The following is a 23,411-nucleotide window of genomic DNA, read 5'->3' as shown; positions in this document are numbered from 1 at the left end:
TAAACAAGGGGAAGACTACACTGTCTCTTTTCTATAATAAATGTTAAATTCAGATAATTTTTCATGCATATACACATGCTACAAGAAGGAATTATAACAAGAATTAGCTAGATAGGAGTAAGACCACACCATCTATTTTCTACAATAAATATTAAATTCAGGTCATTTTTCATGCATATACACACACATATAGCGTGCAACGCACAAGACTTAAACTTGATAGGGTGAAACTCACTCAAGTTTCAATGCCTTCTTCCATGCTTTCAATGACAAAAATTAAATTCTCATGTGAGTCTCTCTCAACTTCAAATTTTTAAATATTTAATAATTTACATTGTTCTTAATTATTGAATTGAGGTTTCACTTATCTTCTTATCTTCTTCTCCTATAATTTCTAAGTTGATAAAAATTTCAATGTGAAGATAATCCAAATTCTTCATCTAATCCTTTTATTATTAATTTATCTATAATTTCTTAGTGTTTTATTTAATTAGCAATAGGATATCTACTTCATTTATGATTTATGAGTTCTAGCATTCTAGGGGATTAGAATTTTGGTTTCACACTAATTGTTCATATCAACGTTAACTTTTCTTTAAAAAAAAAAAAAAATCATAGTACACGTATACAACTACTAATTTCAACCTTTAATTTTATTTTTTATTTTTTAAAACACCTCATGGATAGACACAAAATTATAACAGTTCTTATTGATTTTTTTTCTATACATCTCTATCAAATTTTTAGATAAATACAAAAACTTAGCTGTTGTTATCTTTTGTTTAAGTTACATATGATTCTTACTTAAACCGTGCATCGCATAGACATAATACTAGTTCTAGATATATTAGTATATAAAGTAAATCAGTTTCTAAGTTGTATCAATCATGCCTTTAACCAATGACGACTTTAGAAATATTTTCAAGAAATTCATTAAGAATTTTTTTTTTGAAAAACAAACACACACACAAAGGAGAGAGAAATTGGTTCTAATATAAAGGCACACCATAACCCTACTCAAAAGTCATTAAGAAACTTAAATCAAACAAAATTTAATTAAAAAAAAAAACTTGAGTTATCGACAAAAACGAATTATACAAATATATGATATTTTACAATTTCCTTTTACAAGGATTCATATTTTAAAATTATTTTATAATAATTTATTATTAATTGTCATTATTTATTGCCATAAATGTGCCCATTTTATTTTATTAACTTGACCAAGTCAAGAGCTGTTCTTTCTCTTCCACGTAATGTATTTTTAAAGTTAAATAATGGAGGCACAAGAGGTGGAAGGGACCCACTAAAACCTAACCTTTAGCTTTTTTCTATAAAACAGTGGCTCAGTGATATGTTCAAGTTTTAAAAAGCCAGTGCCACCAACTTTTTCATAATTTTATTACAAATTTGCAACGTGGTGACTTATGAGTGAAGTAATTATGAAACCACATGAATCTATTATTTTAGGGGTAATTATACTAAATCCATATGTAGTTTAGCCAGAAATCACTTTGTGTACTTATGATTTAAAAAGTGTCACTTTACCCACCTAAACTATGTTTCATTTGTTTTTCGTAACCCACCTCTATTAAAATCAAGGTAAATAGGTATTTTTGCACAAATTTTATATCTTTCTCCTCTCAAAACAAAAAATAGCACAAAAATGCAAGAGAAACAAGATCAAAAAGTTGTATTAGTCTCTCTCTCAATTCACATAAATCTTGAACACGAAAAACATACCCAAAAAAATTAAAACCCAAATCAACCTACACAAATAACCGAATAATACAATATTGCCCTTCAATCAACCAAACAATACACTATGACCTGTCTCAGGCCACTTATTCAAAACAAATGGAAAGCAGTACAGTGCTCCGTAAGGCCACTTAGGCTACGTTTGGATTCGGCTGAAATGTTTGCGTCTGCGTTTTTCCCTTTTTTTTTTTTTTTTTTTCACGCGTTTTTGAGACTTGCGGCTACTGTTCATACACTTTTCAATGAACAGTAGCCGCAAAGTTGGACTTTTCAAACTTTTTCAGCCAATCAGTAAACATCATGTACTATTCACGAACCCACAAATTTCACTTTTCAGCGACTTTTTTCATTAAAAATAGGTCCCACGGTACTATTTACACATTTAAAAATTATTTTACTACAGTATTTTTCAATTATTTTACACATTTGGTGCTGTATCCAAACGGACCCGGACTCAAAACAAGCTAACCTGGTATCTGCAACCACTTACCGATACATTTTCCGTGATAAACATGTGAAATTGTGAACACGGCATGCTAGTGACTTCGAAACCTATCTGAAACTCTTCCACGCAGATGCTACATTCTTGAATCAAGTTTGAACTTGGCTGAAACCTAATCTTCTTCAAGGCCTCAATAGAAGATTTAGTCGCTGGAATGGACTCATAAGTCTCCATGGAGTCCAAGATTATGGTATCGTAATCGTGCACCAAACCCACAATAGGCACCTCCATTTCCATTAACTCCACGTATATTATGTCCACAACAATGGGCATCCTAATTGATGTCCCGGCCAATCCAGCAACTTCTTGTACCATAGTACCATGATCTTCCACTGGGATCTCGAACTCTCTAAGCAAAGAGTACAAGCAACCACCATTGATATCTTGCGACATCACTTCATGTTTGGAAAGCCATAACAATCTTTCAATATTGGATGTAATTTCTTCGTAGGAAGACACTGGTTCTTGGCTGCTGCCGTTGTAGTTCTTCTATTAATTTTCACAAAACCCTCCCCTTTGATTTTGTTTCTCTTGCATTTTTGTGTTATTTTTTGTTTTGGGAGGAGAAAGACAAAATTTGAGCAAAAATACGTATTTACCCTTAATTTTAATAGAGGTGGGTTACGGAAAACAAACTGAACATACTTTAGGTAGGTTATGGGTAAAGCAACAATTTTTAAATCATGGATAGGCAAAATTATTTCGATCCAAACCACAGATGAATTTAATGTGATTATTCCATTACATTATTTCCACTATTAATGAGTCACACGTAACAAAGTTATGATAATATTATGAAAAAATTTGTACCACTAGAGTTAGACAAAAGCAATGGAAAAAAGAAAAAAGAAATGGAAAAATTGATATTACTAACTTGAAAGCAGTGGGATTGGATGGCCACTCGGGTACGTATAAGCGTAACTATGGAGTCTAAAAGATAGAATCTCCAATTGTGAACCTTTACCTCTTTTTTTTGAGGATAAATGACAGAAAACCTTTACCTTATTCACATTAAACTTGTAGAAGGTCTACTTCAAAAAAAAAAAAAAAAAAAAAACTTGCAGAAAGTCTCATTGTCTTTGATGGATCATCTGAGTTCAACTTCAACTTCTCTTCCACAGGTAGGCTAAAGAACTCGATCTATGGCCACTTCTAACATTTTTTTCTACTGCCTCCAAAGACACCCCATGATTGGTCACCTAGTTATATGCCAAAGAAAAAAAAATGACAAATTAACTATATGTGTGGATGAGAGAGTAGAAGTGAGTGAGTTCTATATGGGGTGTCTTTCGAGGCAGTAGAAAAAATGTTAGAAGTGCCTACTGAGTTCTTTAGCCTACCTGTGGCAGAGAAGTTGAAGTTGTATACTCAGATCCATCAAAGACAATGAGACTTTCTACAAGTTTTAATGCGAACAAGGTTCACAATTAGAGATACTATCTTGGACTTCATTGTTGTCCTCTGGACAAATATGTGCCTGAGTGGGCTTCCAATCCCACTGATTTCAAGTAAGTACCTTTTCTTCTCTCCTCCTCTCAATTAGTTTTTCCATTGCTTTTTGTCTTTTTTCCATTCATGGACACCAAGGTACTATCCACCGGAGTTCGTTACACAAACTTGCCGGAAAATTATGTCAGGCCAGAATCAGACCGACCCCGGCTATCTGAGTTCTCTGCTTGTGATGATGTTCCTGTCATTGACTTGGGTTTAGAGGATAGAACCCAAGTTGTCAAACTAATTGCAGAGGCCTGCAAATCCTATGGCTTTTTTCAGGTACACATATTACATATCCAACTCACTCACTTTTACTCTCTCATAAATTACACACACACAAATATAGTTAAATTTGTCATTTTTTTTCTTTGACATATAACTAGATGACCAATCATGGGGTGTCTTTTTTTGGAGGCAGTAGAAAAAATGTTAGAAGTGGCCCCAGATCGAGTTCTTTAGCCTACTTCCTACCTGTGGAAGAGAAGTTGAAGTTGTACTCAGATGACCCATCAAAGACACTGAGACTTTCTACAATTGGAGACTATCTTAGACTTCATTGTTATCCTACGGACAAATATGTGCCTGAGTGGCCTTCAATCTCCCTGATTTCAAGTAAGTACTTTTTTTCTAAAATGGTTAGTCAATTGTACGATGAATCAGAGTAACTGGAATAACCGAAAACTGTCTAACTAATCCATTGATATTTTATATATTGTATGATGAGATAATTACACTACTCTCTTTTGAAGTTTAAAAAAATGACACTTAGTTCCAAATTTGAAAGAAGAAGGCACTTTTCTCTCTTGACATCCAATTGACTAAATTTCGTTCAATTAATATTAAAAATGTTATGTACTAACCTGCTCTTTGCTTAAGAAATGTTATGTACTAACCTGCTCTTTGCTTAAGGGTAGATTTCTAAAATTATGATATTTCATAATTAAAATTTATTGTTTAAAATTTTTAACTAAAGTGTATTTTAAATTATTAAGTGTGAATTTTGCTTCTTTTGTTTTTCTTTTTTCATTAGGTTATGGAGAGATTTGCCATTAAAAGTGTTTTGGTACTTGATAAATTTTTTATTTTTATTCTAAATTGATCAGTAATTTTTTTCTAATCATGGTTAAACTTTTGTAAAGAGATTTTTATAAAAATTCGAATAACAAGGTAGAAGAGTGTAATTACCTCTAATATGATTTTCATTAAATTTATAAGGGTTGGAAGACGTAATTAACTATTTATTTTTAAAAATTATTTATAAAAATTTGAAAGGGTTTTCCAAAAGTAAAAAGGTTTTTTAACGATCCACACATATACCAATTATAACTTACCACCGATCCAATGAATTGCATGTGACAAAAGTAATATGATTATTTGCATTCCTAGCATCATTGATTAAATGTCCACGCGAACCGTCGGCACATAGGCCTCATAGGAAAATATCATCGAGTAAAAGCCGTGTTGCTTAACGGAAGCTAAATTGAAACACGTGGCTTGTGTTGATAATAGAGGGGGTGGGGGACTCCAGAAGTGCACACGTAGACTAATCTGGAGAAAAGAGGATTTATAGGTGATGTTAGGTTAGCTGTCAAATTTGCAAGAATGACAGGGAATCCATTGTTTATGTTTTAAGAGCACTAGCGTCATCCTATCCATTCCAAATACCATTTTCACATATCAAACTTTATTTTATCTACTAGTTAAAGGCCCGTGCGTTGCACGGTTTTTGTAGAATATATATAATTATTATAACCAAATAAATAATTATTATAACGAAATGAATAAATTGCATTAGTATAACAACCATCAAATATAAAATGATATCACCTTAATACAAAATTATCTTCTAACATACCAATTGTGTTATTATAATATCATTTGTAGTTATACGTATCAAACTATTCGCATATGAATATTATATCTAATGAATCTACAATATAAGTGATTTGCAGTATTGTTAACAATAATATTAATGATTAAAATCTTTAGACAAAGTAACATAAAATTGATCACTTTTTAAAGATAGAACTATTCAAGGAATAAAACCTTTGTTCTAATTAAAAAAAATTGCAAAGTTCTACATCTAAATTACAAACCTTTCTTAGGATGCTTGAAATCTTTCTTGACAAACTTGAAAAAATAAAATAAAAAATAAAAAATAAACAGATTTTTAAAAAACTAAAGTACCATATAGATTGCAAAATTGTATGTAAATTTAATAGTCTATGATTGGAATTTACTACGACACCTTACATATATATTGGACAACAAAATAATTAAATTGGATCAAACCATTAACATATGAATTAGATCAAACATAAAGAAATTACCCCCTCAAAAAAAGAAAAATATAAGGGAATTAGCTTAAACAAAAGGCAACAAATACATAAAACGTATTTAATTGATTATAATAAAAAATTAGAGTAAAAAAATACATACCTACATGATTGTAGGTAGAAAAATGGAAGCCTAAATAAAAAAAACTGTACAATAAATTGGAGAATGAAAAACTACACCAACTGTGTATATATATACATACTCCACCTAGAAAAGGAGTCCAAGTAAAAATCAAATACTCTAAACTCCTTGAAGTTACCTAATCAAGAAGTTTAGGTTAATTACATATATTAGTTTTTTTTTTAAAAAAAATACTTTATCCCAAAAAAAATAGTTAATGTTATTAGCTATTGTTATTAGATTTTTTTTTTTAATTTTTTGTTTACGTTAAAGTTAATACCCAAAAAAAAAAAAAAAAACAACAACAACAACAACATAAGGGAAGTAGTATTTTTTTTTTTTTTTTTTAATTTTAGAAATACACTTACTTTATGATAACAATGAATTAGAGTCCTTATTTTTTGAATTTGAGATATGAATGAATTAGAGTCCTGATTAATCTAATATTAATCCTCAGTTTTTTTTTTTTTTTTCTCTGAGATACACTTACTTTATGATAACAATGAATTAGAGATAAAAATAAATTAGAGTCCTAATTATCTAATATTAATTTACCTACAATCTTACATGAAGTAGTTTTTATTTTACGCTTACTATATAATATTTTTTTTATTAATCTAATATTAATATATACAATATAAAATAAAAAAGTTGTGAGCGATAGCCCCAATTGAAACGTTCAAAAGCATCCAGTGAAATAGATGGTAGGAGTATTTTAAAAAATAAAAAAAATCTAATATGTAATTAACCTGCAAGAACTAATAGTTTTTTTAAAGAAAGTTTTTTAATATCTTTTTTTTCCTTTTACGTTTTTTATAGAAAGTTTTAATAATTACATATTAGTTTTTTTTTTTTTTTTTTTTCAATTTGATGAAAGAAAAAAAAATTACCTGTAAGATTGTAGGTAGGGTAGAGAGGAGAAATGAAGAATATAGCAAATAATTGTAAAATATGTAGTAGAAATAATGAAACACCAAAAAACTGTGTGTATATATAGTGAGAATTTTAGGTTGTGAAGAAAAATATATGAACAAAAAGAAGTAGTTTAGGTAAAACTCAAAAAAAAAAAAAATTTACTTAATTGTTAGGAAAAAGATGACATAAGATGCAAATTTATCCACCAAAAAAAAAAAAAAGGAAAAAAAATGCAAGTTCTATCTTTTTTTTTTTTTTTTTCCTTTTATGTTTTTTAAAGAAACATATGCAAATTTGTATAAATGATTTCAATATACAACGGAAGCTCTTTTTCCAATTGTGGGAGTTTCAATTTCTAAGTGGATGTATTAGACCTCTTTTATGCAAATTTATATATATGATTTCAATATACAACGAAAGCTCTTTTTCCAATTATGGGAGTTTCAATTTCGAAGTGGATGTATTAGACCTCTTTTTTCTTTTTCTTTTTTTCCTTTTTTGGTAGTATATGTTGTTGCAATTTAAGATGCATTAGACCTCTTTTTTGTAGTATAAGTTGTTGCAATTTAAGATGCATTAGACTTCTTTTTTTTAGTGTAGTTTTATCTCTCTTTTTTATTTAAATTCTATCCTTAGATAATTCTATTCTATTGATTTTAGGCTTTGTTGATAACATTTTAGATAGACACAACTCTTATAGTTGTAAATTAAATACTACTTTCTTTCATTTCTTGATTTGTCATATTTATCCAAAAAAATATGTATATATCTATTCTTAAAATTTAGAAATTTACTAAAATTTCTGCAATTTGGTGAAGCCACGTGGCGTAACCACGGCGTCTAAACCCAACTTTTATTATATATAATATGATTTTCAGGTACCATTTCACAATGTACGCTGCATCAGATCTTCTACTTTCATATTCAACACTTTAAAATAATATGTTCAATCAATTAAAAATTTTATTTTTCTCTATAATCCATAAACCAAATAAATTTTTTTTTCACTACCGGCCACCAAATCCACCCATAATCTCTCTCTCTCTCTTAAATTTTTATTTATTTGTTAAAATTTTCTAACAAAGATTCGCATTTCATGAAGGATTGTTCATACACCAGAGAGAAGAAAATCATGAGCATAGAAAAGATTGCTATCACTCTAGCAGCAATTATAACATCTTCAGATTCAATTAAGCTTAGAGTTCTTGTATGTGCTCTCTATCATATGTCGAAGGAATTGTAGATTTTTGGTTATGTTTGTAACATTGATCATTCATGCACACCAACAGAAAAGCTATTGTTGTAAATAAATTATTAGTAATGCACTTAAATGATATAGAGAATATTAATTTTGAATTATAGGATGATGTGAGAGAATCATAATATTGTTTGTTATTAATATTTTTTAATAGTGATTTACAGTTTACACATGCCTTGCATGTGCTTCAAAATTAGTAAACAAAAAAAAACACACACACACGAGGCCACCACATACAGTAAACATTGGAAACTCTTTTGAGAGGAAGCTCTATTGCCAAAAGTCCTTTTTGGTTCAATGACGACATAGGTGAGGGATGAACTAGTCAATCCTAAAGAGAGCAGATGGAGTTGGATTGCCATAACATGAAGAATCTATGTTAAAGATAAGAACTTTGCACCTTGGACTTACACCCTATTTAACTGGTGGGTAAGTCTTTTTGTTTCAAATCTCATTATCAAAGGTTATGTGGAATTTGGAAGCCACAATGTAAGTTCACTATGATAGATCATGGCTAGGAATTTTTTTCAACTTAATTTCACTGTTGAAGAAGATTAATCAAAAGTCGTTGGAACTAGGACAATACAATGGTTTGTGAGAGTACTTTGCCTAATTGCATCAATGGGATCCTGAATTTAATTAGGCTTCAATAGGCTATAGCTAAGGTGACCTCCCTATTGTGAGAACAACGTATCTAAGACGAGATTGCTTAGGTAGAAAATATGGCCCCAAAATAAATATTTTACTCCCAAGATCAAGAATTTTACATTACTTCCTAGATCGAGAGTTTTACAATTGGAGTCTGCATTTAATTATTTAATGAAGTTCAACCCAAATCCAATTCCAATGAAAATCATACATGAAATTAAAATGGCCACCCAAACCTCAAACTTTCAAGAGCTGCATTTTGTTCGAAAACTGTAATAGCAATCCAATCAGGCACAGCTACCGCCATAAAAGACCATCGATTCAAAGAAAGATTGATTTAAATAACAATAAAAAAATAAATAAAATAAATAAAAAAACTAAAATGCAAAGCTCATCCTCTGTATTTCACCAAAATTCATTTAGGGTCTGTTTAAGATCTGCTTATTTTGCTGAAATTAAAATTTTTTTGCTGAAAGTACAGTAGATAAAGGTAAAAGTTAGGTGAAATAGTACAATGAGACCCATAAATAGTACCAAAAAGTGTAGTGGGGTCATGAATAGTAGCAAAAATAAACTGAATAGTAAAATAAGTTGGCAAAATTAATCATGTCAAACAAATACTTAGGTTATGTTTGGTGTTTTCTATTTCCAAAAACTTATTTTTGGAAATATAAAGAAAAAACAATTTTCTTGTATTTTTTAAATCAAAAACATATTTGGTTAGTTGAAATTAAAAAAATAGTTTTTGAAGAAAAAAAATACTAAAATATGTTGTTACTAGGATTTGAACTCTAATGCTAACTCATTAAATAAGACAGATTCATTAAATTAAATTCGTGTTTTTATTGTCTTTTGAAAATTAGAAACTAAAAACAGCATTTTGCATGTTTTCAGTTTTCTTCATAAATTGAGTTTTAAGAACAATTTTTGTTTTTTGTCCATTTCAAGTTGTCAAACAAGTTTTTTAGTCTCAAAAATATAAAATTGTTTTTGGAAACAGAAAATAAGGGGAAAAAACAGTTACCAAACATCCCTTTAGTTCTCTAACTTTGCTTTTGTTCATTTCAGTCTTTTAACTTTCAAATTTATTCAATTAAGGTTTTTTCATCAAATTTTGTTACATGTTGTGGTTAATTTTTCAATTTTTTTTCAAATTTTTTAAATTAAAAAAATTAAATTAATAATTGAAAAATATTTTTCAGATTTTTTTTTTCAAAAAATTTTAACAAAAGTTGACGAAAATGCCTAAATTGAATAAATTTGAAACTTAAATAATTGAAATAAATGAAAGTAAAGTTAGAGAACTGAAATAAATTTTGAACAAATTTGAAAGATGAGTTTTGCATTTTAGTAAAAAGAAAAAAAAAAAAATGTCAAAGAAAGGAAGTTCAGCTGGAGGTCTCAAATTGATGACTGGAGGATTGCTTTCTGGACCTCTGGGGGTTAGTATTGATCATGTCTCTTCCATTGGGCCATGTTTAAGTTCAACTAGCACTCTAGCCTCTGATCCTAATATTTCTATTAAGCCCAACCCTTTTTTTGAGAAAAAAAAACAGCACAATGAATGCCAACAAATAACAATAGAGTTCACAATGTTTAGACCACAGAATGGGGCTGGAACAGTTATTGAAATTGCCCACACTGTTTGGGCCCAAACCTATGACAGTCCAAGATATTTACTTCTGAATCTTGGACTGTCATAGGTTTTTGCAAAATCTAAGAAGAAAAAGGTAGAGGATACACAAGTGGATGCATCCTCTTATTCTTATATCACTGGCTCTTTTGAGGAAGGTCTATTGCAGAACTCCTTTCCTTGACAGTAACAACCTAGGGAAGGTATGAACTAGTCAATCCTTGAGAGATGCAGATGGAGTTGGATTGCCATAAGAGGAAGATTCTGAGTTCAGTATTCCTCAATCTTAAAATGTTAAAGATAAGATTTAGAACTATGCACCTTGGACAAATAATCTCTATTAAAAGTGGTGGGTTAGCATGGGTTCCAATTAGTTTAACTGGTAAAATCTCTGATGATTGAATAAGAGATCTGAGGTTCAATTTCCACTTACACCAAAAAACCGACTGGTGTCTTGATTCGATAATAAAAAATTATTATCATGAGAGGACGTCAAAAGTTGAAACTCTTTCCAAAAAAAAAAAAAAAAAAAGTGGTGGGTTAGTCTTGTAGTTTCAAATTAATCTCTTTATCAAAGGTTATGTGGACAAGGCAAAATTCACTATGATAGACCTTGGGTATGAATCTTTTGCCAACTTAATTTTAAAGCTGATAAAGATTATCAAAAGAGCTTGGAACTAGGACAATGGTCTGTGAGAGAGCATTATCTAATTGCATAAATGGGAGCCTGATAAGCACTTCTGCAACTAAAGTGACCTCTTGTGAGAATCATGACTCGTGAAGAGATTGCTTAGGTTGGAATATGAGTCTCGTGAAGAGATTGCATATATTGAGGGTTTTATATTTAGAGTAATCACTTAATTATTTAAGGATAAAGTCAAGAAAATCAAATTTTTAGGAAATTCAGTGTCGGAAAATTTTGTGAAAAGAAGAGTTGTAATGTCCTAAGTTATTTACTTTGTTTTTTGTAAGGGTCTAACAAGGGTTCAAGGTTGAAGTTTTTATTCATTGTGTGAGACTAAAGAACTCACTCAAACCAAATTCAAGGCTCAATCAAGTGAGATCTGAGTGCTTTGGGTTTGATTAGATTTGAATCCTCAATTTTAAGAGTTGCATCTCTCAAAGAAGTGCATACGAGAGAGAGAGAGAGAGAGAATGGTTGTGTTTTTCAAGTGATGTGGGAAATAATGCTTTTTCTCTTCTTTTTTGAGATATGATTGATTGATTTTTTTTTTTTTTTTTTTTTTTTTGAGAAAAGAGATACGATTGTTTTTAATTATCATACTTGATACCACTATTGTATAGATTAAAAATAAGAAAAATGAGGTCAGAACATCCAATAACCAATGATCCAAAAGACATTTTGGGTTTTGGTGTTTGCACTCTGCACCTAACTTTTGATAACTTTTGAGCTAAACATGATTTTGAACGTGAGAAGGAGATCCAGCATTAATAAAATGTGTAAAATGCATTTCACTTGATAAAATCATGTGCAATGCATATTACTTGTAATAAAGAGCCAAAATACAACCTAAATCTACATCTAAATAATACGATAGTCTATGCTAGTATATAGTTGAGAATCTAAATTTGAGTTCTATTTTAGTGACAAATGACAAAAGTTGAAACTCTCTCAAAAAAAAGAAAAAAAAAAAGAAATAAAAAAGTGGTGGGTTAGTCTTGTAGTTTCAAGGAAAAATTCACTATGATAGACCTTGGGTATGAATCTTTTGCAAACTTAATTTTAAAGCTGATAAAGATTATCAAAAGAGCTTGGAACTAGGACAATGGTTTGTGAGAAAGCATTATCTAATTGCATAAATGGGAGCCTGGTAAGCACTTCTACAACTAAGGTGACCTCTTGTGAGAATCATGACTCGTGAAGAGATTGCTTAGATTGGAATATGAGTCTCATGAAGAGATTGCATAGATTGAGGGTTTTATATTTAGAGTAATCACTTAATTATTTAAGGATAAAGTCAAGAAAATCAAATTTTTAGGAAATTCAGTGTTGGAAAATTTTGTGAAAAGAAGAGTTGAATGTCCAAAGTTATTTACTTTGTTTTTTGTAAGGGTCTAACAAGGGTTCAAGGTTGAAGTTTTTATTCATTGTGCGAGACTAAAGAACTCGCTCAAACCAAATTCAAGGCTCAATCAAGTGAGATCTGAGTGCTTTGGGTTTGATTGGATTTGAATCCTCAATGTTAAGAATTGCATCTCTCAAAGAAGTGCACACAAGAGAGAGAGAGAGAGAGAGAGAGAGGTTGTCTTTTTCAAGTGATGTGGAAAAGAATACTAATAATTTCTTTTTTGAGATATGGTTGTTTTTAATTACTATACTTGATACCACTATTGTATAGATTAAAAAGAAGAAAAATGAGGTCAGAACATCCAATAACCAATGATCCAAAAGACATTTTGGGTTTTGGTGTTTGCACTCTACACCTAACTTTTGATAACTTTTGAGCTAAACATGATCTGGAACGTGAGAAGGAGATCCAGCATTAATAAAATGTGTAAAATGCATTTCACTTGATAAAATCATGTGCAATGCATATTACTTGTAATAAAGAGCCAAAATACAACCTAAATCTACATCTAAATAATACGATAGTATATGCTAGTATATAGTTGAGTATCTAAATTTGAGTTCTATTTTAGTGACAAATGTCAAATTGACAATTGGGTTGGTGTTGTTATCATGTCGATTACAATAGAACAAGTACAGATAGAAAGCAAAGTCAAGTCTTCTCTCACAAAAATTTGAATGATTGGGGAATAGAAAATTTTAGAAAAATCATTGAGCATCAAACCCCAGTGAAATCAGACTTTGGCAAACTTTGGCAAGTACCGAAGCCCGCGTGAAGTAGGGTTCACTAATCGAGATTTGTCATCAGATTTTTTTTATTTTTTTGTGTGCAAGTGGCCTTTTTTTTATAAAATGTACTAGTAATATTAATTGCAATTGTAATGGCGTCATGTGTGATTACGTACCACGAATGACAAAGCAGGTGACATAAATAAAATACAACTGTACTGCAATGGAGTAGTACAAAGAAAGTTAAGTCGGCACGAATGAGTCCTTAAAACATGGTTGATTCCAAATTTTAGGTGACCGACACGCATTTCAAAGTAAGGGCTGTGGGTCAGCTGATAAAGTTTGATGTCGTGGTATCAGATATTTGATTCGATTACCGCTTACATTAAAAAAAAAAAAAAAAATTTGTCTTAATTTAATAATAATAAATAATTATAAAAAATGGACATTGATGAAATCAAAAATTTTCATTTGAGTCACTCGTTTAGTTTAGAGATTTTGATGGGTTTTTAAGATTTGCAATAATAAGAAAGGTAATCAAAGAAACTATCGAGGTGAGCTTTAATGGGAGAGCTTCTAATGTTTAAGTTAGTACTCCCTCCGTCCCATTTTGTTTGTCCTGTTTGAAAAGTCAAATTTTTTAAGGGAACATCATTTATTATCTTGTCTACCTTTTAAAAATGTATAAGTTTCCAAAACCACCCTTAAATAAATTTATCAAAAAATTGAATTAGTAAACTAATAGGGATATAATAGGAACATTAGTAAATTAATAACTTTTATTTTTAGAAATAGGACAATATTTTGGGACATCCCAAAATGGAATAAAGGACAAACAAAGTGGGACGGAGGGAGTATTAACCTATATATTTTGTATAAAAATAGTATTTTATAGGTTTTTTTTAACGTATCTTAACAAGCAAATTATCCATTTTATAAGTGACTTGGGTAGCTCTTGAACATAATTGGGAGTGACTATTATCCTAAGTATAATGTTCATTATTTCAATGGGAGTTTAAAACTTTTGATGGTCGTTATTGAATGTGTTTGAATGGTTACTCATATGTTCTTAATGGCCTACTAATAACAACGCAATGATGGACCATTTTCACCTTAATGATTTTTATGAACTTATTAGACGCTCTAAGTTCAAACTATATTAAAAAAAAAAAAAAAAAAGTAAGGGGTCCTACACGGAAGAAAGTAATGCAAAACAAGTTTGTGATGTTAAAGGCGGTGGTTAACTGTACCTTGGGATGCTTATATGATGGGTCCAGGGGTCCTACACTTAAGATATTTAAACTTAGATTGTGATCTTTATGAATTTGTCTACCAATAAGTGCCAAAATTGCGCAACTTTTGACTAATTCTTGAGACAAGTGGCTCGAGACACGCCTATTTTGCAAATCCAATTTCACAGTTTTGTTTATTTATGATTTTATGGATAGAATGATAGGTATGTTTTGGTTAAACTTGGGTCACCTAATATATATATTTTTTTTTTCGACCACTCACAATCGTACATATTAATAAGTTATAAAATAAGGTATGAAAAGAGTTGTGTTTGTAGTATTGTCAACAACTTTATTTTTTTATGTAATTATTAAAAAGGAAAAAGAAAAATTTTAGACCCACAACTAATTTCACGCTCATTACTAGAACTATCGGTATGGCTCATTATGAGTAGTGGAAAAAAGATAAAAGATCTATATGAAAATGATAGATAAGCAATCAGTTTGTCATATTAGATAGTTGTAAATACTGGTGTATTTAGTTGTGATCCTAGAATAACTTAAAGAAAATTGTGCACAAGTTGTATTATTAACATTTCCTATATGTATTTTATTGATATTTGATTTTTTTTAAAGGGGAATAGGAGCATAATTTTGAAAAAATAAGTCTTAGGCCTCATAGCTAACTACAACTTATTACCTTAACAAACTGTTACCAATATTGTGTTTTAAGCATTTCCTCTTTTTATATATAGCTTGTTTGATTATATTTGATTTTTTTTTCAAAGGGGAATAGGGACAGAAATTTGGAAACATAAGTGTTAGGAATTCATAGTTGGCATCCTAGTGCTAAAACATGTTAAAATTAGGTTGCATCAATAAAATTATGTTAGAATTTAGTATCACCAAGTTAATATCAAATAGTTGTTAAGAGTTTTGTAGTTTGTTGTTTCTAATAAAAACGTCCAAAACTTAATTTCTCATTCCCTAACTGTTGAAAAAAGAAAAGAAAAAAAAGACTTGACATCAAAGAGTTGGTGAGGACACGGCATTGGTGTCTATCCGATAGTTCTTGCAGATATCCAATTATATCCCCATTAACTATACAACCAATTATGTGATCATATCAGAAAAGAACATTAATTATTATGTTACATCTTATCAATTGCAAAAAAAATTGTGTATCCCACGCTGTTCGAACACAGTTGATAGACCCACGTTGCCATGGTGGCCTCCCTTCGTTGTTTGAAATTTTGATATGAACATTTACCACTCGTATTTTATCCTTTTCATTAATAATACTAATGCTAGGTCTACGTAGATGGGTGGATTTTTTTTTTGGAATGAGATTTACTTAATTTATTCACCCAAAACACCAGACAAAAATACAAGAATCCATCCCAAGAATTTCCACAAAACTTGAAGAAAACCTACTATACATTTAGTGTCAATTTGGGTATCTTGCAATTTTGGGTAGTTTATTTGCATCCTGTTTATCAAAAAAAATATTAAAAGCTGCAACCAAAAAAAAAAAAAACCTTAAAACTAATGAGTTTTTTTATTTTATTTAATGAAGACAAAAAACAAAAAGCTAAAAGGTAAAAGCCTAAAAGAGACACATAAAAGTGAACGGAGCCGCAATATATGATACATGGAAGCCAAAAAGTGATTTCCATTGGTCCACATTTAGATTTTGTGACTTCACTTTCTAGATGTAAAGAATGAAACTTTTGAAAGTTTTTGAGCTGTTAATTGTGGTTCTTTCCGACTTCGATCATTATGAAATGTGAACAAGAGAAATATGTGATTTCAGTTTTGAATTCGAGTGTGGACTAAAAGACTTTAGTTTCCAAAATGTTGGCTTTTGTCATTCTGCCAAACTTTCCTACTCTGTTGATAAGTCTAGATAATGTAATTTTGGATGACATGGAAGCCTAAACCACTTGAGTGGATAAAGAAAAAGGTGGGAGCCGAAATCTTAAATTTGGATATATGTTAGGTCGCAAAGGTGGATTAAACCACCATATTTTTAACTTAACTACGTAGGATTTATAGTTGTATAAGTGTTTGTGGGGTGTAGGGTAAGGATTGGGGTTTCGAGTTTTTAAAAAACAACTTCACATATATATAGACTTAAATTAGGTTAGAGTAGAATTTTCATCTTGTATAAAAATAAAAATAAAATTATCAAAGCAATGATGGAATTAGGAACCTACCATTCAGGCCAAAATATGAACCAAAACAAAATAAATTACACATAATTATTTCTTATTATATTTTCACTTATGATAATTTATGATATATCAAAATGAACCTCGATGTTGTTTTAAATTCTAAAAATTATATATAATTAATTTTATAATAAACTTTGCAATAATTTCCTTTTTAATGTTCAAAAATCATAGGGTCTATTAAAATATTATTGTTCATTTTGATGTAAAAATTATTTTTATTATTATCATTATTTAGAAACACACACTCACATAAAGGAGAGAGAAAAAGGTTATGTTTGGTAACAGCTTTTATTTTCTATTTTCAAAAACTTGTTTTGGGGAATATAAAGAAATAACAATTTTCTTGTATTTGTGAAATCAAAAACATGTTTGGTTGGTTGAAATTAAAAAGATAATTTTTTGAAGAAAAAAATAGAAAATACTAAAATATGTTGTTATTGGAATTTGAACTATAATGCTAACTTATTAAATGAGATAGATTCATTAAATTAAATGCGTATTTTCATTGATTTTTGAAAATTAGAAACTGAAAATAGCTTTTTACATGTTTTCAGTTTCCTTCACAAATTGAGTTTTGAGAACAGTTTTTGTTTTCTGTCTATTTTGGGTTGCCAAATAAGTTTTTTAGTCTCAAAAATGGAAAATTGTCTTTGGAAATAGAAAATAAGGGGAAAAAACAGTTACCAAACATACCCTAAGATTCTAACATAAAAACACACAATTATGGTTACGCCCAAGTAGGAAAGCTACATTGGTCGCTCCTCTTGACCATTTTTTGTTTACAAAAAAAAAATCCCCATAAAGACACACAACAAACTCTACTCAAAAGTTATAATACATTTGAAAGAAGGGTGTAGTAAGCTATATTACACATAATACACTAGAAAATTAGTTTTGTTTATATTAATGTTTAAAAATATTCGTTTCATAGTTGCAATAGAAATTTAAAGAGTAAGTATAACTATAACCACTTTATAATCAAATTTATAGTCTATTGTTTTTCTAATCCTTATTACCCATTGATACAATTAAAAAATATTTAAAAATTTGTTGAAGTCCAAATATCAAACTACGTTATGCTCAAAATTGTGGAATTCCATTTTCAATAATAGTTTTTCATGATTTTGTAGATAAAGCTTGTTTGCTAACATATAAATATCACCAATTTTAAAAAGATTCACATCCCTCTTGAAGGCCTAGAGTTGAGCCAAGTATAAGCTACTACACTATACTAAACTGATAATTTAATTCTTGAAACTGATAATTTTTTGCAACATAAAAAATATCTAATCTTATGAAATTATAATAAGATAACATAAGTATGCTACTAAATTATAATCAGATAACATAACTATGCTACTAAAAGAAGCATATAATTGGAAGATTTAGGGTTCATCTAATGTGCAAAAAAGTAATAGTGAACAAAAGATTAGGCCGTGTAGTCATTTTAGGAATTTTTGTGCTTCCTTTTTGTTAACCAATAACCACACCATAACCAGATTTAAAATTAGTTTTAAATATCTTATAGTTCCTTTTTAAAGTTGGAATATTACTTAGGAAAATGAATATTTTGTGAGTAAAGTTACATCATTTGTCAAGGGGACAAAATATCAATTATTTTTGTAATTTGGGAGGTGAATATTAAGAGTATAATTTTACTATATCCTGGGGTCTTAGAGTAATTTATCAAAAATTAAATCTTTTAACTCTAGATATGGTACGGTTAACAATCAAATGGAGCATTAAATCGACTTTATCCCCCACTTTTTGATCGTTGCAATCAAACACACATGTGAGAAGTATAAATATTTTCTATTCCCAACCAAATAACGCATTAGACTCTAGTCGTGACTTTGCAAGTCAATCGAATATTGGATAGGGACATAGGCCCCCTAACCAAATTACATGGATGTCATCTCTCTAGGGAAATGTCATGATATTTGTGGCTTCAAGTTATTTCGAAAGTAGGGGTATGCATGGATCAGGTTGGGTCAGGTTGAAAGGATTTTTTGACCCAACCTACCATGGTAAGTCAAAAAAAAATTCAACCCAACCCAATCCATCACATAAGTCCAACCCAACTCAACCCAACCTATATGAGTTGGGTTGGGTTAGGTTGAACCCATGGGTTGGACAATTTTTTTTATTACTATTATTATTAAATTAATTGAGCAGAAAAAAAAAAAAAATACACTTGCCACCTGAAAAATATACATTAATATATAAACTAATATTTCAACTTAGTTGTAAACAAAATATGTTTAAGTATCCAATTGAATTGATAAACAAAATCACTTATAAACAAAATATACATGAGTTCCTAACTCAATTATAAACAAAATATATCTAAAATTTTTTATTAATTATATAATATATTTAAATATATATTAAAAGAACTACTAGGATTTTATATTATATATGATAGTAGAAATTGAGGAAGTGCTCTACAGTTGGTTTTTTTTTTAATTTATTAAATATATAATATATTTTAAACATATATTAAAATATGAGTGGGTCGAGTCGGATTTGGCGAGTTTGCAATTTTATGACCCAAACCCAACTCGACCCGCTATTAAAAAAAAATTTGTAACCCAACCCAACTCACCAAGCCCTAAAAACCAACCCAACCCCTTGGGTTGGGTCGGGTCGGGTTTGGTGGGTTGGCGGGTTTTCTACACACCCCTATTCAAAAGTGAAGGACGTGTGCACGACAGCACAAAGGTAGCTAGGCACGAATTGAGTAAGAAATAGGGTGACAATTATTTGATTGTATTGATGATACGACACCTTACACATAATTGCTCATAAAAAATGAGCAAATATAACTTTTTTACTTATCAATAACGAGGTGAAATTATTTTTTAAAGGTGTAAATTTACTTTTGGTCCCTACATTTTAGGGTTATTTCTATTTTGGTCTCTGCATTTCTATTTTACCACTTTTAGTTCCTAAAATAAAAAATGCACTCCATTTTGGTTCTTACTGTTAACCCACTAACAGAAATTGCTTATGTGGCAAACTAAGTACATTGCTGGCACATTAATTGCTGACGTGGTCATTAAAAAAATAATAAAAAATTTTAATGGGCATTTAAAAAATGCCATGTCAGCATCTAAATATAAAAAAAATTTATTAATCAATTTTAACAAAATAAAAAAGGAAAAAATAGAATTAAAAAAAAAATAAAATACATAAATTTAGATCTAATTCATTTTGAACATGAACACACAAGAACACAATCATAGATTTAAAAACCAACACAATAACAAAAGAGCACAAACTCAGAACCAAACACAATAAACACAAACTCAAATTTAAACATTAACACAAGATCACAAACAGAAAGAACACAATAACAAACATAAACTATTTACTCTCAAAATAAATGCCACATCAAATCCAAAAAATCAAACAAACCCAGAAAATTATACAAACCCATCAAGAGCACAAGAGCACAAACCCAAAAAAATCATACAAACCCAGAAATCAACACAGAAAAATCATAAAAGAATATTGTACAAAACAAAATCAATCCATATTGTGGGGTCAAAGTATTTGACAACCCCGGCCTACGTCATACTAAGCCCAAGGCCCACGCCGAGGAGGAAGAAATGGCCGAGGACGAATAAAGAAGGCCCAAGTGACCCAGAAACATCGTCGAGGACAACCTTGTCCTCGGCCAACCCAGATCCTAGCAGGGAAGAACGGCCCGCCATCAACAGTAGCCTCTTAGAACATCCTAAGAAAAAGGACAAGTACTGTAGGACAGCCACGGGAGCATGGTGTAGGAATAGTTCAAATAGAAACTGTCACCTCCGCATTAAATGCCCACAATTACGTTCTGGCTGCATTAATGAGAAAATGACCCCTGAACAGTGCGGTCTTAGTTGTTGCAACTCACTGAAGGTTTGGAAAGGTGGCTAATGGGACAAGCACTCGAGTAGTGCCCTGCATGATCAACAAATGGAGGGCCAAAATCAACTGGAGGGGGATATATAATGTGAGAAATCCTCCAAAAAAAAAAAAAAAGATAAAGAAAAAAGAAAAAAGAAAAAAGAAAAAAGAAGAAGACGGGAGCAATTTGTAGGATCTTGTAAACCTTTGCAACTTAGCACTGAAGAAAGAAGAAGAATACTAAGTCCCTTAGATGAAATGCCCGAGGACAGACTTTCATACTTTAGTCCATGTCCTCGTTGTTCAATCCATTCATAACCGTGTCTAGTTGTTATAGTCCTCACTAAAACCTAGTTTTTAAACCCATTCTCTATAAATTTATTGTATTGGGCTAGTTGAGCTTGAGTCTACTCATTCAACAGAAGAAGTGCTCGAACCCAGTCCCTACACATATATATTCACAAACCAAATTATCCAAAATAAAAAATAGATTTAAATTTGAATTAAATCAATACAATCATTAACAAAATACCCACAAATTTGAACAAACCCAGCTCAATCCCTCAACCATACCAACACAAACCCACCGATTGGCGAAGCACCAAGATAGAGGGAGAAAGAAGAAAAAGAAAGAATGGAGGCGGAGAAACTAGTATTATTATTTTAGAATTAAGGTTTTTCTAGAGGTGCTCATTAACGAAACGGTATTACCTCAGCAACCAAAAGAGTTGCAGGCGTTAGAGTACCACATGCCATCAACAACAAGTTCCTAACATGTAGTCCCCAGGTCGTTGCAAAGATCCAGATGTTGAACCAGAGACTGATGAAGGCAGAGAAACTAAGGGTCTGTTTGTTTGGGGGAGTGGAAAAGTGGGAGGATAGAAAATGGAGAGAGGATAGAAAATGGAGAGAGGATAGAAAAGATTTAGTTTTCTCTCATATGTGTTTGGTTAGGAGGATAGAAAAATGGAGGATAGAAAAATGGAGGGATGAAAAACTCTTTTGTTTGGTTGAGAAGAAAAGTGAGAGGATAGAAAATAAAGTTGGTGTAAAGCTACCATTATATCCAATTTAGGTAAAACAAAAATAATACATTATATTTTATTAAAAAATTATGTATGAATGATTTCTTAATTAAAAAACTAAATTAAAATAAAAAGAGGATAAGAAGTTCAAAAACCCAAAACTTTTTTTTCAAAAAAAAAAAAAAAAACAAAACAATTGAAAAAAGAAAGGGTGTTGTACGAACATAAAAGAAAATAATAAAAAAAAAAAGAAAATGAAAAGACAAATCAAGGACCTGACTCACGTCCATCAAAAAAAAAAAAAAAAAAAAAAGGACCTGACTCACTAGTCAGGCATGCAAGTTCCCATAACACACCAAGGAGAGGGTAAATATGTAATTTAAGTGTTAAGCCCCTCCTTCTCTCTTTTCTTCCCAGTTTTCCTCCCAAACCTGGAGGAAAAAAATTTGTGGGCCCGGGTGGATTTTTGAGCTCAACATTTTCCATCATCTGTGTTTTCTTTCCTATACCAAACAAGGGAAAACATAATTTTCTCTCATGTTTTTCTCTCTTCATTTTTCATCCCTCCTATTTTCACTTCAACCAAACACAGTGTAAGAGAGAGATATGGGGAAGAAAAAGAAACAAGCACAAACAAAAACACACAAATCAAAATTTCACTATTTTTTTTTAATTTTTATAAATTGGTAAATTTATTTTTTTAAAATTAGAGGTTGACGTGGCAAGCTGATTTGGTATTTTTAAATATTATTTTAATGGACACATCACCATTTTTTGTATCAATAGTACACTTTATTTGCTACATAGAATATTTTTGTTAAGTAAATGATGATAAAAAGCTAAATAAAACACATTTTTCATTTTGAGGATTACAAATAATAAAATAAAATATAAGAATCAAAATAAAAATGACTTAAAATATAAGAACCAAAAGGGTCATTTACGCCCTTTTTTTATTTTTTTTATTTTTTTTTTTTATACTGCAAACACATTGTTTGAGAAGTATGGTGCTACTGTGTAATTAATGGGTGAGTTAAATCAGGTACAAATTTGGGAAGACAAATAGGACCCACTAAAGAGAAATGGAACGTGGACGAAAAGTACGTAAAATAATGCCAATTCAATGCATCACTGGCCTGATTAATGAAAACCACCAATCTTACAAGCCCAGATGCACCGCCCCCAGATTATGTAAATTATCTCCGACCGACAACGTACGTTTACTTGTCTGCAATCTTTTATAAGGTCAAAGTCTTGCGCCCAGTACTTACCACTAAAACTGCAAAACGGTCCAAAATCTTTTAGGTGAACATTTATTATATAAGAATTTATAGAAAATTAAGTTTCTTTTTATTTATTTTTTTTATCAATGAACGGTCCCACTTAAAAATGTGTGTGAATTTGCGCATTTTAGCCGAAAGTACATGTTCAATTTTTCTCGGTTTCATATCTGTCGGCGCTAGTAGCCAAATCTTAATTATCAGTTTGATGTTACTAAAACTAATACCGTAAAACTGTCCAAGTCTTTTAAGTCCAACATTTA

General features: G+C 30.4%; 1 protein-coding gene across 1 annotated transcript in view; it reads left to right on the top strand.

Moving 5' to 3' along the window:
• Positions 1-23,411, top strand: part of LOC126698262 (protein DOWNY MILDEW RESISTANCE 6) — a 78,768-nt gene that overhangs the window by 22,248 nt on the left and 33,109 nt on the right. The window contains exon 2 of the mRNA XM_050395371.1: positions 3,848-4,033. Within this exon, the coding sequence (XP_050251328.1) occupies positions 3,848-4,033 (186 nt within the window). The remainder of the gene's footprint in view (positions 1-3,847; positions 4,034-23,411) is intronic.

The sequence above is a fragment of the Quercus robur genome, chromosome 9, assembly GCF_932294415.1.
Source record: "Quercus robur chromosome 9, dhQueRobu3.1, whole genome shotgun sequence".
Lineage (NCBI taxonomy): Eukaryota > Viridiplantae > Streptophyta > Magnoliopsida > Fagales > Fagaceae > Quercus > Quercus robur.
The sequence above is the reverse complement of the archived record's forward strand: the minus strand, read 5'-3'. Positions and strand labels throughout refer to the sequence as shown.